The sequence below is a fragment of the Motacilla alba genome, chromosome 1, assembly GCF_015832195.1.
Source record: "Motacilla alba alba isolate MOTALB_02 chromosome 1, Motacilla_alba_V1.0_pri, whole genome shotgun sequence".
Lineage (NCBI taxonomy): Eukaryota > Metazoa > Chordata > Aves > Passeriformes > Motacillidae > Motacilla > Motacilla alba.
Genome location: NC_052016.1, coordinates 57,020,035 through 57,035,656, shown reverse-complemented (window position 1 = coordinate 57,035,656; position 15,622 = coordinate 57,020,035). Strand labels below are relative to the sequence as shown.

At 38.8% G+C, this 15,622-nt stretch overlaps 1 protein-coding gene across 11 annotated transcripts in view; it reads right to left on the bottom strand.

Annotated features, from left to right (window-relative positions):
• Window positions 1-15,622, bottom strand: part of FRY (FRY microtubule binding protein) — a 223,706-nt gene that overhangs the window by 155,305 nt on the left and 52,779 nt on the right. For 3 of the 11 annotated variants that reach the window (XM_038127429.1, XM_038127451.1, XM_038127455.1), the window contains exon 1: window positions 2,213-3,145. The exons of 7 other annotated variants lie outside the window; for them this stretch is intronic. In XM_038127429.1, the coding sequence (XP_037983357.1) occupies window positions 2,213-2,282 (70 nt within the window). In that variant the 5' untranslated portion in view covers window positions 2,283-3,145. Of the gene's footprint in view, window positions 1-2,212; window positions 3,146-15,622 lie in introns of those variants that run through there. One more of the 11 variants, XM_038127503.1, reaches the window with a different exon arrangement.

Below are 15,622 nucleotides of genomic sequence, written 5' to 3'. Positions count from 1 at the left end.
GTTTAAACTGATGTTTTGAAGTGCCAGTTTGCAGAAACATACATGGACAGCACCTCTACACTGTTAACACTGCAGCAAGATATACACTGTAGGAACCAAAGTTCTTTTTATTTTAAAACTGTATGCTAGACCTCTCGCTGCTATGTAAATGCCACATCATAATTCATGGCTTACTTCTGGTCTTGGGTGTGCAGACACAGCACCTATTCTCAGACAAACATGCTCCCATGCATGCATGTGCAGGCTTCCCAGCAGTTTCTCAAGCAAGGGAAGTGTTTTCCTCTGCTCCACCCATCACATAGCAGAGCTGAAGAAAGCCCTAGGTTTTCTTTAACTCCCTACTGTCTTTTTATCAAATAGTTTGTTTTTCAGCTAGAAAGGATATGTTCAGATTTAAGAACATACCCTTCCAGTACGAAAGCAAAAACAAACCCAGTTGGCAACAAGTTTAAGGCAACCTGGGTTCATTTACTCTATTTCCTCTTACTGTTTCTTCAGATACAGTAGAAGGGGTGTTTAGTCACTAAAAGAATGTCAGAAATATCCATTATTCATATACTGTTTCCATTTCCCTAAACTAGAACTTAAGGACTCCTAATTTCAGACTAGAAATACCTTTCCTATATTGAAATACTTTCAATGTACGTCAAGGTAAAGGAAAAAGAAAAAAAAAACCAACACTTTATATTTAATTCTATAATGTAGTTGGTTTTATATTCTTAAGTGCTGGCTTTACTTCAAGTTACAGTAGGGTATTACAAAATTAATGCCAGTACTGATTTGATTTCTGCACCATAAACTGACTTGTTTTTCTTCTGTCATAAGCTGTGCCTAGCTTGTTATAAAATATGTGCCGTCACAATACACACTTATGTTCTCAGTATTAAATTAATATTAGTCCAAGAAGGTAACTGAATCATAAAATTCTCTCCTAGTCCTTGTGGGATCACTCATTTGAATGAATATGCACTAAATATTTTTGTAGGAGGGCAGATAAGCAATGTTGTTTAGGTAATACTATTATTCCCTGGTGGCTTCACACTTGTGGTAGAAAAACAGATTCAAACAAGCACTACAGTGTTACTGAGGTTACAAATGACCTGGAAAAATACAGTTTCTATGGATATCATTTAATGAATACAAGACTTGCATGTCACACATCTAACATAGTGTTTTGTTTATTTCTTTGCAGGTACTCTCCTTGTATTCAGCAGATCTTGCAATTTTTTATACCACAGAAATTTTAAATGCTAGACTTTTATGCAGACATTATTAAATTATAGATAGTAGGATGATGAGAACCTTATTTCCCACATAGCCAAGCTGGATTTTTCCAGAGACATTGTGTTCTACCTTTTAAAAACAGTTAAATATGGAGATTTAGCACTGTTAATGAAAGCTTCTATAGAGAAGGAATATACTGTTCATGTACTTTAACTTAAAAAGCAAATTTCTGCCAGTGTTATCTTATCAGTTTACCTAATCTGAATATATTTGCAAGCACTAAATTTTATTCAGACATCTTCATTACATAATATTGCTAAAACGTCTATAACTGATTAAAAAAGCAATGAAAATCAGGAACAGCAGTACTAAAAAGACTAAGGCAGACTAAAATGGTATTTGTTTACATTCTGCAAAACCCAGCCTGGATCAGATAAACAGATGGATTCTTTCTGGCTAGAAATATTGCATAAGATTCAGAAATTAAGCATAGAGGGTGGGAAGTGCAGCTATAAGCAATTGATGTTTTGCTTCCCATCACATCAAAATGACTTTCAGACCTGAAGTAGAACAATTATATTTTGTCCTCAGCGCACAATTAATAAAAACCAACTTCTGAGCAATGCCACACCCTTGTGATTAAACATCATTTAAAAAAATATTTGGATAAAGTCTGAACAAATCAAACAAACATGTAGGCAGGAAATGTTGTTTGGAATGCACTCCTTGCAATGTACTGTTAGACCCAGAAAGCAGCCTAACTTCAGAATTTAATCAAGCAAAATCTAGTATAATCTCATTACAGCCCTTGCAGTTAATGAAACCTATTTAAATCTCTGACATTTTGATTTTTAGAGCTGAAAAAAAGCAAGAATTACTTGGTTCACACAACACAAACATACAGAAAGGTAAGATTCTATCCTTTAGGTTGCCCTAGCTATTTATCAAGCAACGCGTAATATGAAAAGATTACTCTTCTGCTACTCACTATTGCTCCAGGATTTCAGTAAATATTTGATACTGATTTCAAAGAAGCCTGAATCCTGCTGGCTAGCCATGTCTGCTGCATACAAAGAGGCTTCTATAATTCTGAGCAGCTGAAGTGGCAGGTACTATGCATGTAGATGTGACTGTCACCAGTCAGTGATGTAAACGAGGGGTCAGAGGAGGAAATGAAGTCTCCGCAGATCCACTTCTTCCGTTCATGGTAGGTAAGCTCATTAAAAAAAAAATAAAAAAAGCTCAACAACAACAACAACAACACACCATGAGATTTTTGTCCTTTGCTCTTCCTTCGGGGCTTGTTCTTAATTCTAGCTGAAGAGTATTTTATTCCCCCGCCCCCTCAGTACTCAGTATTTTCATTTATTCCATCCTGCAACCGGGCTAATTTCTCCTGGCCGGTTAAGGCATACGCAGCAGCACGGCACTTGTTCCATAGGCACAGTTCGAGTATCTTCCCGAAGGGTGTCTGAGCCGTGCGTTTGAGAACGTGCAGCCCGCCTGTCTGAAGCTGTTTTCCCATCAGAAGCTGCCAGCCCGAGCGTGTATGCGCCTCCTCTCGCGAACCCAGTATCAACTTGAAGCCCCGCTGAAACCGCCTCTTCTGCAGCTGCGGGAATCTCGCACGCAGCGCTTAGCTTTAGGGGGAAAGAAAGCAGCTTCTAATGAACATCCTCTGCCTGCTCTGGTCAGCTGCTCTCCTTCCGCCTGCTTCCAAGAAGAGCCCGCTGAACTACACGCAACTGCATCATGCTGCAGCAAAGCAGAGCTGCACCCATATATCTGATTGCAGTGACGTTGGGAAGGAAAAAAGGCTCTCCCTCAGCCCAGTTGCACAAGAGAAGCACTTCCAGAGCACTAAACCCACGGCATGCAGACTGGCTGCTTCTGCTTTTCTTTCACTGCTACAGAAAAACGTGCTGTCATTTTTTTTCTTGACACTTTTTCCGCCTCCCCCCCCCACCTTAACAAAGATGAGAGACAGCAAGCTCACAATTCAAAATGCCAAATAAGCCAGAGAGCTCACTGCTTTGTATTCACCTCTGAAAGAGCCACAGAAAACTCAGTTTGATATCATTTTTATCTTGAATAATGGTTTCTAAAAAGGAACTGAATTCACATAAGAAAAATGGGGCAGAAGCAATTCACTGCTTTTTAATCTCTCTGTATTTTCTACAAAATACTTAATTGCTAGGTACAATTTCCATATTCCTAAGGTTTTATTTCATATAATCACACTACATCACTATGCATATTTTAATGGTAATGAAGAAAAATAAGAATCAGTTTCCAAAATACTTTTTGTTTCACATATTCTTGGTATCATCCTTCCAGATATTATTTCCTGGGAATAACAGTACTTTTTTTTTCTCACTTAGTGAAACACATTTCCTGCAGCATTTCATAATTATAGTATCTGAGACAAAATAGAGCTTGTCTGCTGCTGATTCTTTGAAAAACTTTGCCAGCAATTATATTCGCACATTACTTTTAGTTTCAGTATGTGGAATATTTGATGTTTGGATTGGAAACTGAGGAACACAAGGGTCACTGAGACCACGCTCTTGTGGTTCTCACTGAAAATATGCTAAATGTCTTCTGCAAACATACCTCATCTAGAGATAAGCTTTTGTGTCCTCACTAATGACAGGCTGTTGTTTAAACTCACTTTGTAAACCTTCTTTCAGTTCCTAAATGAACTTCTCTCAAAACATGTTTACACCCTTTCATGGACATGAACTACCAGAAATGTTCAGAGTATCTCAGGTTTGATCTCATCAGCCATGTCAATGAAAGCTGATCAGCTCTTCCTCTCTATGCTGTTAATTATCATTGCTGCCACTCTGCATCCTCAATTTATATTGAGACCCTGCTGTCCCGTTTGTACCTTCTTCCCTACCCCCCACTGACAAAGCCTCCTCTTTGTGTCATCCTGTTTTACCCAGCACAATCCAGACTTTTACAATTAAAGTTAAATTTAACACCAAATTAGGGAAATTCCAAGATCTAGGACTGATGACTTTCCACCATCCCACTAACTGATTTTTCATCAGACACAATGAATGCCAAGTAGGTTTGGAAGTCCTTATTCACCCTTACAAATACTGCATTAACTCCTATGTTCAAGGATTTAAGTAATAATTTCCCCTGTAGTGCTATATCACATGCTTTTCTGGAGATGACAGATAAATTAATTTTATTGCAACTCTCTTATTGAAAATAAAAACAGGAGGTTAATTTGCAAGTAGTTGTATTTCCTAAATCCATATTAGATTTTATCCAATTTTAAATTAAATCCACATCTTTAAATATAATCTCCCACCAAATTTTTTTTTCAGTCTTGAATATCAAGCAACCTCTCTGTTGATGCAGATAGTTTTCCCCCCAACAAATCTGTGGTTTATATTCACAGGGCAGAATCTCTCTTTTTGCTCAACAAAAATGTTATTACCCAAGCTGCAAGGTCATATGCCTGCTCTTCATTGACTGAATAAATAGGAAGTTACCTGGTTTTTGTAATGTGAATTTGAAGATCTTTGAGGGTTTTTTAAACACCTCACAACTGATTTTTTGTTCTGTTTGTATTACTCCTCCTACCTCTGTTCTTCTACAAGACAAAACAGAAACTAAAGGCAAAAGCATTCACATAGTTAGTGGTCAAATCTTGTTCTTTCTCCGTCTCTCAACCTCACTGGACACGGGACTCTTTAAAATCAATGTTCTTGTTTTGAAGTTGTAAAGGAGTAAGGATGCTTAACCATTTCCTTTTTATTCACTCACATAGTATTTCTCAGCTCTTCTGTGCTGCTGCTGTCCGGAGAATACCAGCTGACACGGGTGGCCTGTTAGCTCCATCGGATGCTCCTGAGAGTCCCATGTGTCCCTCACAAGCAGAATGAAAAGTTAAAGGTTTTGTTGGTTGATTGGTAAGTGTGCTTTCAAGTAAAAGAAATTTCAGACATCCCACATGGGCACATTTCTTAACTGTCACTATCAAGCTCCTTTTTATTTCTCAAGTTTGTATTTTCAGATCTGCAGATCTATCCTTGCTAATTCTGAGTCAGCTTGTATGAACAGGATCCAGTAACATTCCTGCCACTTGGTCTTCACCAGTTATCAAGTCTAACCAGTCTAGCAATCTTTTCTTGACTTTATGATCATTTGGTGAAGAAATAAATGGGCTATTGCATCCAAGGACACCTGGATTCAACTACCATAGGAAGAGTTTGCATCTGGCATGTTAAAGTATCATCTAATGCCTAGTTGCACTTTCTTGTGGAATAGCATTAAAAAGGCTACAGCTATGTTCAGCTGTCAGTCTAGGAGTGGCAGACCCCCAGAATCTTTTTTACCGACTTTCTCCGAAGTGATGTGAAGCCAAAGGAATCCAATTTCATGTATAGTAGGTCTTTTTAAAGCATTGCATCACAACATAATTGCAGAATCTCACTGCTCTCACCATTTAGTAGTCTTTCTGAAGAACATGTCTACCTAGTGTGTGTTTCCACTGACAGTATGATGCTGTACTAAAATGCTGAAAAGCTTAATGGATATATTGAGACAAAGCATATTAAGGAAAAATGCCACCACTCTAACAGAGTATATTTTTGGCATCGTATTAATGACTTCATACAGAATGGTAGTTGTTAACATTTACTTCAGGTTTGATACTCCTCTGTTATTGGTTCTGCTTTCAAAAGTATCACCCATAACATAAATGACTCAGAATTTAACTTTTAACAGCTTCTTTAAAGTTAAAAGTATAATCAATTAAAATCTTAGTAATTTCTATCATTAGTCATAAAATCTTTTTTAGAATTTTAAATGCTAAATTAGGTTTAAATATTTGCCAGTCTAAATTTGCAAGTAAAACATCTTCCATATATAATGATTTTAATGATATTTTGGAAATACTCTTAAAACAGGAATAACACACTGAAATGGCAGAAACATCAGCACTCTAATTTAGTGCTCTGAATTTATTTTTGGTAGGCTCACAAGACTAAGAAATTTTGAAGTTACATAGCTTCCACTTTCATTTTTGTTGACTATGCGATATTAACAATTTAATTACATTTTCCAGGCTGTGAAAGATAGACAGGCATGAGCATACAAAATCTGTCTGTGAAAGTAGATTGTCTGATGAAGGTTGTTACAGACTTACACATTTACAGGTGCAGTGGGCTCCTTCTTTATGACATTACTACATGGGAATTGACAATAACAGCTCCTTTTCTTTTCACCATACGAAACCACAGATTCAAAATTTACAGCTTTTCATGTGCCTGCCATGATGAACTACCTGCTGATTACCATAAGCAATGTTTAAACTATTTGTGTGTAACTCACACTCCACATTTGTGACACACTGAGCACCTTCTGTTCTCTCACTGTTTTCTGAGATCTGAGGAAACAAATATCCAGGAACCTTGGTTACCTGGCTACTACCCTTCTCAGTCTGAACAGTCTGCAGCTGTGGAGTTTCCATGCCCCAACTTTGGGAAAAATAAGCTGGGAGACACTGCTCATCAGCACGGTCTGAAGTGTCCTTGTGAGCAGAATGCTGCATTAACAGCTATTGTCACTGCAAAACATCTGAAAAATAGACTTCCAAAGCTTTCACTCAGTAAAGCATCAAGAATAACAAAACCACATACTGCTGGAGGTATTCACAATATCTGAGGCATCCAGCTCAGATGCCTACACTGGGAGGTGAGTGCCTTCAGAATGACACAATAGTTCCAGAAAGTTCCAGTAAAGAACACAATTATTTGCTCAAAGCAGCCTGTTTCTCCTCACTGTATACACATGATACTTAGGGTAACTACTTTTGTAAACTGGATTTTTAGATTCTTAATATTTAGTAGCATAGGTACTAATTTTGTTTACAGTTTTAGTGGCTACTGTTTATTACAGTCATTCAAGCAGTTTAGTCCCCTGTGTTTTCAGCAATGCTTGCAGGAATCCTTAAAAAAGCACATGGAGATTTGAATATAGCACAGTCTTGCACAATCTTCTGGGGCTCATTTTAGCTTGGTATGAAAGGGCCTATGTGGATTTTGCAATCTTAACTCTTCAGAATCTGAGACTAAATGCGAAGAGCAGCTGAAAGCCTCTAAGAGATGACAACAGTAACAAAGCAAATATAAATTCAAATTTTGTCTTCCAAGCAGTGGTGTGGACACATCTCAAAGCCTAAAGTAGCTCTACTGAGCTACTGAAGGTTTTAACATGCTTTATTATGATTATGACTATAATTTTCTATGGCTTCATATAGCTTTTCCTCCTTATTTTGAGTCAAATACTAAGCCCTTTTAGCCAAATAATACCGTATATTGAATTACATCTGTGTCTCTGATTTCCATGGAATCATATTGGATTCACACAGGTACAGTCTTTATAAAAGTGAGGCTGTCTGGATTTCTTCACCTCAGGAATAAGTAAGGGCTGCTTGTTAGCATCTTCATGGTTTTGATACAGTCTAATCCTCTTGGGCAAAATAAAGCAACCCTACAAAGAGCAATTCCCAGACTCAGTTGATTCCACTGGAGAACACACCTAACAGAGAAAAACAAGAAGGATATCATCATGTCCTGGGATAAGCTGCATTGCATTAATGATTTCACATTCCCTTCTCTGGGAACCTTTTTCTGCCCTGCTCTTGAAAGACTGCGCCTGCTTTCAGATGGATGCTCGTCATAGCCCAATGGTATTCCAGTGCCTAAATATAGGTGTCTAGCACAATTATAGATACCCTAAGGTATGGGAGCTATTCACAGAGACTGGCAGATATGACATAACACATACATTAGATCCACAGCTTTTCTAATGTCTTCTGCTGAATCAAAGATCAAAACCAACCAAATTTTATGTACTATGATGTCCCATGTATTAACAAGGTAAAACAAACATCTTGCTATGATCCAAATTAAAAGTACAGAGTGACAGAAAGCACTCCACAAAATAAGATTTCATCAGGAAAATCTCATTTAATATGATAATCTCTAAATAAAGTAATAGAAATCCTTCTTAGTTTATGTCTCATTAGTTTTGCTGCACCATTTTGTTTTGCCTCCTGTTTGTAAGTGACTGTTCAGCTATTGCCACCTAGTGATGGGAAGCAAAACAGGCAGAAACAAGAGAACGGTAAATAATGCACGAGGAATGCATGTTTACATCATAAACTGCATCAAAATGGAAGACAGCAGCATTGAAATTAAGCACATGTTTGTATTTCCCAAGCAAAGGTAACAGGCAACTTGGATACAGTTATATACAATATTTAAACAGAAACCTATTGAATGGTATTTAATAGAATAAAATAACATATTTTCATAGATACACTGTAGAGTCACACATCACCCAGCTCTCATCCTCAGCTTGTTTAGTGAATTCATTAGAGTAATGGAATAGGTTGTAAGGAGTTTTTGCCCAATCTATAAATAATAAATGATAACTCGGCATTTTGCGGAGGTTTAATTGGTTAATGTTGGAATTATGCCTTCAAGATTCAAAGTACTATTATTCTTCCCTTGAATTTTCTTTGGAGCTGTCAAACTGACATGTCCTCTTAGGACTCTGTCATTCCCCTCTGAATTTCTTCCTAGATGAACAGTGTCTGTAAGCATCAGCCAGCCAGAAGCAAATTTTGTTTGCCCAGACTTACCATACAAATGCTACAAATAGACCATCCTGAAAGCCATTAGGAAATCTGCACCACTACCACTGGGGCACAGACTCAGGCAACACTGATGCAAGAAATACTGCTGTGCATGTCAAAATGCAGCCTGTGTCCCACAAGCACAGACCACAGGCATTAGCAGGCAAAAAGAATAACTTAATCAATATTTTCTTCCTGCTCTTCACCTGAAGTTTCCAGGAACCATCCCTGAACAAGCTTTTTACCATTAATGAAATCCTATAAAATTATTCCCTTCTCAGTTTTGTAACAAACCCTTACCTGTATTTTAGAGACAAGGTTATATATCAGTAGTCTTCAAACATCCTAGCGTGAGGTGTCAGAACTTCCTTACAGCAGGAAGCTTCCAAACCACCACTGAAGGTGACTCTCATTCTGTTTCAGAGATGAGATGAAGTAACTGAACCCCACCCACACACTCATAGTATAATTTGTATTTGCTAATTTACTCGTAAGAGTTTGGTACCAGGTTGAGGACAGAGGGAATCCAGACTGTGTGGCTGTCCCTATTTTTCTCAAGTTATTACACATTTCCTCAATACACAATGCATAGACTAAATCCTCAAATACTGCAGAATTTAGGGCCATAGTAAGTCATAAACTCCCTGTTCCACTTCCCTTCTGTCACAGAGTTGTATGTCTTCTACCACCCAGGAAACTCTGTGGGAGGGCAGAGAGGTGGAATCCAGGAAGAAGGGCTGGACCATACCCATTGCTAGATATTCACAGAATCATGGAATGGTTTGGGTCGGAGGGGACCTTTGAAGATTGACTATTCCAAATCCTCACCATGGGCAGGGACACTTTCCATTACATGGCATTTTTCGAAGCAACCTGTTTGTTCCTACGGGGTCTCCAGGGACGACTCACAATTACTGCACGTTACTGCAGCTCAGATCATAAGAGTTCTCAGCTTTGTTTCTCCTCATTCTTCTTCTCAGACACACCTCGGGATCGCAAGAACAGCTCTTCCCCTGTTCTGACAGGGCCATGGAGCTGGGGAAAACTCCCCTTTCCCTTTCCTCCCCAGGAATGGAACCTGCCTTGGGAATGGAAAAGCTCCCACATTTTCAGAGAGATGCCTGAGATACCTGAGATGTGACAGAAAGCACAGCAAGACACACAAGGAGGGGTGTGTTCCCACTTGGAATGGTGACCTGATGCCAAAACTAAGGCAAACTATAAACTACCCGAACAAACTATATCATACACCTTAGTTTTATCTCACTTGTAGAATAACATGTTCAAAATATCCATTTTCTACAAGACATCTCCCTGTAACACATTGCACATGTATAATGTTTTCATTGATTATCTAATTAGAAGGTGAATTTTCAGTGCAGTAGTTCCAATTTGTTCTCTAATACTAATCCACCCCTCAGACAGATCTTATCTCAATGCACTTCCTGCGTGTGATTTTTAACACAAATGTTTTCTTGAATCTCAAATACATTTGATAGATTTTTCTTCAGATATATTTTCTTTCTCTTAATGCTGCCACAGCAGTTCCTAAAGTTTTCCCTGATTTTAAATAAGGTGGTGCAGTGACAGGCTACTTGCTTACTTGTGCTTTTTTTAAACTTTCCTTTCCATTCTCTCATTCTGTCTTCAATTATTAACACTTCTTCCTTTCTGGCTGACCTATTTGATACTCACACCTCAATGTTTACATTATTCTGCAGAAAGGTATCCTTCTGCTTATGTCCCTTTGCTCCACTAGAAACATCAACATTAGAAGGTAAGTCAGTTATCTTCCTTCTTTCAAAAAATGAGAACAAAAATGTTGGAAGGATTTCAACCAGCTTCCATCTACTATAGAACAAGATGAGATGGACATGGGATCAGATTGTACTACATTTGCTGCCTCTTACACCTTCCTATCAGGTATCAGGCTCTGCCCCTCAGAGAGAGGGTCAGACCAGCCAGGCTTCAGGTCTGAGCTGGCACACGTGCCCCTGTAACACAAACACCTCCAGTCTCCTCAGGTGGGCCTTATGCATACAGTGTCCACTCTGAACGATTCAAAAAAATGCTACCTATTGCAACAGCTGCATTAGAATTATGTGGCTGCAACAGGGAAACTGAACACCATCAGATTTAGCTGCTCATAGGCTACCTCTCAGTTTTTCAAATGGTGAAGTATCACTGCTGTCAATTTTCCTTCCTTGACGTGTAATTCCCTGACATGTACCACCACAAACAAGACTGTACATCCTCCAGGACTCGGGCCCCTGCTGTGAGTGAAGTGCCTGGAATAGCTGGATCCTGGCTCATTACAGTATAAGAGCTTTTCTCTCATTTTACTCAGAGGTGCTAATAGAAAGCTCAGGTTCAGGGAGCTCAGATCAATGCTAGCTCCAGTTAGGCCAGGGACCTAATGACTAAGCTAGGTAACATCAACAAATTTTAAAACTTTTTTGTTTCAAGGTGGGAAGAACAACACTTCAAAAATCAGGATTACCCCAGAAGTCATGCCAGGTGATAGATCAAAAAATAAAATTGTTCTTTCCCTGACTGTAGGTTATAAACAGGACATGCACATACACTTCTTAGCTCACTTGATACCTTTAATAGCTAGGCTGTCACCATGCCTGTCATCCCTTTGAAAATATTTCTGAATATCCAAAGTAAACATAAATAGCTGTCAGCAAAAATCTTCATGACTCAAGCCACTGGCTACTTTACAGCAACTTTACATAAATGACTACAGTGCTGTGAGGTACTGTCAGGAAAAATCAGGCCATAGATTTTACAGTGAAATTTCTGTTTCTCGTTACATACATATCTTTCAGTTACATCTGCCTTAGTGCTCTCCTGTTATTATTCAAAATCATTTTCTCCATTCTTTCAAAAATTGTCATTAAACCATCTCAATCCTAAACAGTCGTTGAAGGGAATATGTCTTGTTTTATGTAGTTTGGAATTCATTTTTCACATAATCCTCCTAGGCAAGCACTGGTGAGACACCGTCTGGAATTTACTATGTAACACTCTTAACTTGCACAACAGTGTGTTTAGATGCTGGCTAGATAGGAGACAACAATTTGGATTTAAAAAAAAATCTCACTGATCTTACATAAGAATGCTTGTTCTGACTGGCAAAATATTTTCTGTAATATTTTTTTATGTACTGGGAAGCAAGACTTTTTTTTTTTTTTTTTAGTTAGAACATTATCTGTAAGTATGTATTGTTTCACCTTTTGGAGTAATCTGTGGCAGGAGAGATGTCAATTTGAGAGGTAGAATCTTTCTTTCCTGCTTTTTCCCCCCCCGTGAACATAGTACTTTTTAACCGATGAGCACTTTTGCAAGGGCTCTCCTTTGGCGTGGTGAAGGTTTTGCAACAGCAATGCTTCAGTCTGGGCACAGGCAATTGAAGAGCTCCAGCATTCTCCAACTGGCTGCTGTTCTTCAGAAGCACAAGTGTCCTCACAGAGGCAAAGTTAAATAAAAGTGCAGCTTTTGTAACTTGGTCTTTTATATATTTCAGAGTCCATCCCTTCCTGCTAAGCCAAAAAATGTCTTGGGTCTCCCAGAGACATGAGGTCTAATACACCTGACTGCTTATGTTGGAAGAAGGCAAATGACCTTTTTCCTGTTTAAGAGGGTTATGTTACTCAAGGTTTTTTGCATGCTATATTTGAATGGAATCTGCAATTTAGCAATAAAATGTACAAAAGAAAATATACAATCTGCTTTTTATTAACTAAAAGAAAAAGAAAGTACTTTAGGCTCAGTACACAAGGAAGAAAGCACAGAAAGATGCCACATTTGAAATTCAACAGTTTCCTAGAAAAGGCAGTAGTAATTACAGTTGCTTTAAATATACTTGAAATGATAAATGATTTTGAGTCACCACAGCCTAGATATTCAAAGGCATTTAGCTTCTGAAACATCTAACAGGTGCTTTGTATATTATGAAGTGTCTAATCTGGATAAGTATCAAACTCCCATGTACTTGTTTGTCCACTAAATCATTAAAAGCTTTGAAAATCTAAACTAATTTTTTAAAAACTTATTAAAATTAGCAGATCTTATTATCTCTCTCTCTCTCTTTTTTTTTTTTTTTTTTTTTTGCCAGATCAGAAGAGAAAAATAGTTCTTTCTTTTTCATCTCTGTTTTGGCTTCTCAGCTGTGAAGTGAGATCTAAAATATAGAATATGTAACTGAAAACAATCCACTGAGTCAGAATACTTTTATTTGTATATGGCGCTCAGATCTGGAAAAAATCAAGTTAACTTTTACAGCAACCTAATTCAAAAGGGAATGGTGATCATAAAAAAATAACAACTGGGATTCAGCTGCTTTGAAATCGTTCAGTGTAGCTGCAGGCAGTGCTGGGTGTGGAACCTGAGCTCATGCTCAGCCAGGTCCCAGTGCTCAGTGACACCGTATCCTCCCCACTCACACCGGGCTCCAACGCACGAACCTTGCCTGAACTCTTCCACAGATCAAGGGAGGTCATCGCCAGCTACTGACTAATTCAGTGAACTAAAACCGTAGCATCAGCATAGGCAGAACCTTTCTAAAATGGAAACTTCTCCAAGAACAGAGGAATACATCCCCCCATCTGACAATACAACAGATGTCACCCAGAGTGTGTTTTCTTGTTTGATTAAGCTAGCCTGAGATTGTGCTACTGTTGAAAGAGCTGTGAAATTCTTCTGTCCCCTCCCTTTCTCCCATAATTTCCATCAGGTTTCCTAGTGCCAGCACTAGTAAGGAGCAGGAGTTTGGTTTGAGTAGTGGGTGTGTCTTCGGGCTACAGTTTTACCTTCATTACCTTCAGTTCAAATGAGGTCATGAATATCCCCAAAGGTCAATGCAGTGAGGCTGATGGGTGTTCAGGTGGGATAAAAAAGCAAAGGAAAATGATGCTTCTAAATTGGAAAAAAACCCACCAAACCCCAACCTGTTTAAAAAACCCAGAGACATGCTTTTCATAGGTATTATCTGGTTAAATAGCTTTCCCAACTGCTCATGTGCATTTACAAACACCTGTAAGAGGCACTTCTACCTATAAGAGGCACTGCTTTTTATAGTAAGAACATTCCTCCAAGCCACTTTTCTGGTTGAGCCCTTATTAAATTTTGGCTGTCACAAGAACAGATACATTTTAGCTCTAATTGCAAGAAGCACGGTCAGAAAATGAGCTTGAAGATTTAAAAAACCAGAATGGACAGTCTTTATAGGATGATAACTCTGTTAAAGTTACTGCATCTGTTCCTTCTAGACCTCTGCTGTGAGAAAGGAGCAATGCTAATGCTCATGGAAGTTACTGCCACTATTTCTTCTGCAAGTATCAAGAGTGGAGGAAAGCAAGGGAGGTAAGAAAAGAAGGGTGTCTGCAGCTTCTGCAACAATGGGCCTCACTTTTAGGCTACACACCATGAAGTTGGCCTATAGGATTACTCGACAGTTTTTCCATTTATCTTCCACATAAAGAAACAACAAAAAAAGTAGATTCTATTTTCTGGAAATATTTAGTGAGAAAGGTGGTCAATGAACAGAATAAAGAGGAAATGCCTAAATAATTATAATAATCTTGGAAAGCAGAGAACTGGTAAGATTTTCAGTAATACAGAGTGAAACCAAATAATCGTAGAAGTAGTAGGGGAACTATTGAACAAAACTGTGTTAAAATTGTATTAACTTGACTTCTCCTTTCATGGAGCTTCATGAGATTCCTGTTAAACAGCACTGGCTCCAGGATCAGCCCCTGGGCTAGGCTGCTAGGGACTGACATCCTGTGAGCCTTCACGCTGCCAGTCACCACCCAGTCAGCCTGGCAGCTCAGCCCTTCACTCACCTCACTGTTCACCCATTGAGCTTGTACTTCATCATTGTGTCTACGATGATGTTCAAGGAGATACTGCCAGAAGCCCTTCTAAAGCCCAAACAGTGTCCTTTGATCTTCCATCATCCACCAAGCTGGCTATCTATTGTTTTAGAAGGCTATCGAGCTTGTAAAGCATCATTTCTCCTTCATAAAGACACGCTGACTGCTGCCAGTCATCTACTTTTCTTAAGTTTGGAAATGGATTATAGGATTATTTGCCCCATCACTTTCCCAGGGATTATGGTGAGGATTACCAGCCAGCAGCTTCCAAATCCTCCTTCTTGCCCTCTTGGAGAAAGGAGTCACATTTGGTCTCTTTCAGTTATCAGGAACCTCCCTCAGCAGCCATGAGCTTTTAAAAACTATCAGGACTGGTCAGACCATGATGCCGACCAGCTTCCTCAGCACTGGGGTTGCAACCTGTCAGGTCCCATGGATGTCCAGCTTGTTTCAAATGTTCCCTAACCTGTTATCCCTTTACCAAGGGTAAAGCCTTAGTCCAGACCTTCCCACTGGTCTCTGGGCCCTGGGATTCCTGAAGATCTCCTGAAGGTAAAGACTGAGGCAAAGGCAGCATTGAGTACCTGGGCCTTTTCCATCTCCATCACCATCACTGTCCTTGATGATGGGTGAAGTTTACACAGTCACTGAGACCTCTTTTAGGATGGGCTTTCAAGTGCGAAGAATAAATATATAACAATAGGTTATGCAGAAGCATTCTTAACCCTGAAACCAGATAAAGAACAAACTGTGACACTACTCTTACTTGAGAGCCCAACATTTAGTATGACAAATCTACACTTATATTACATTATTACTAGCTTCTAAAGGGAGAACTGCTGATTTTCTAGCTCCA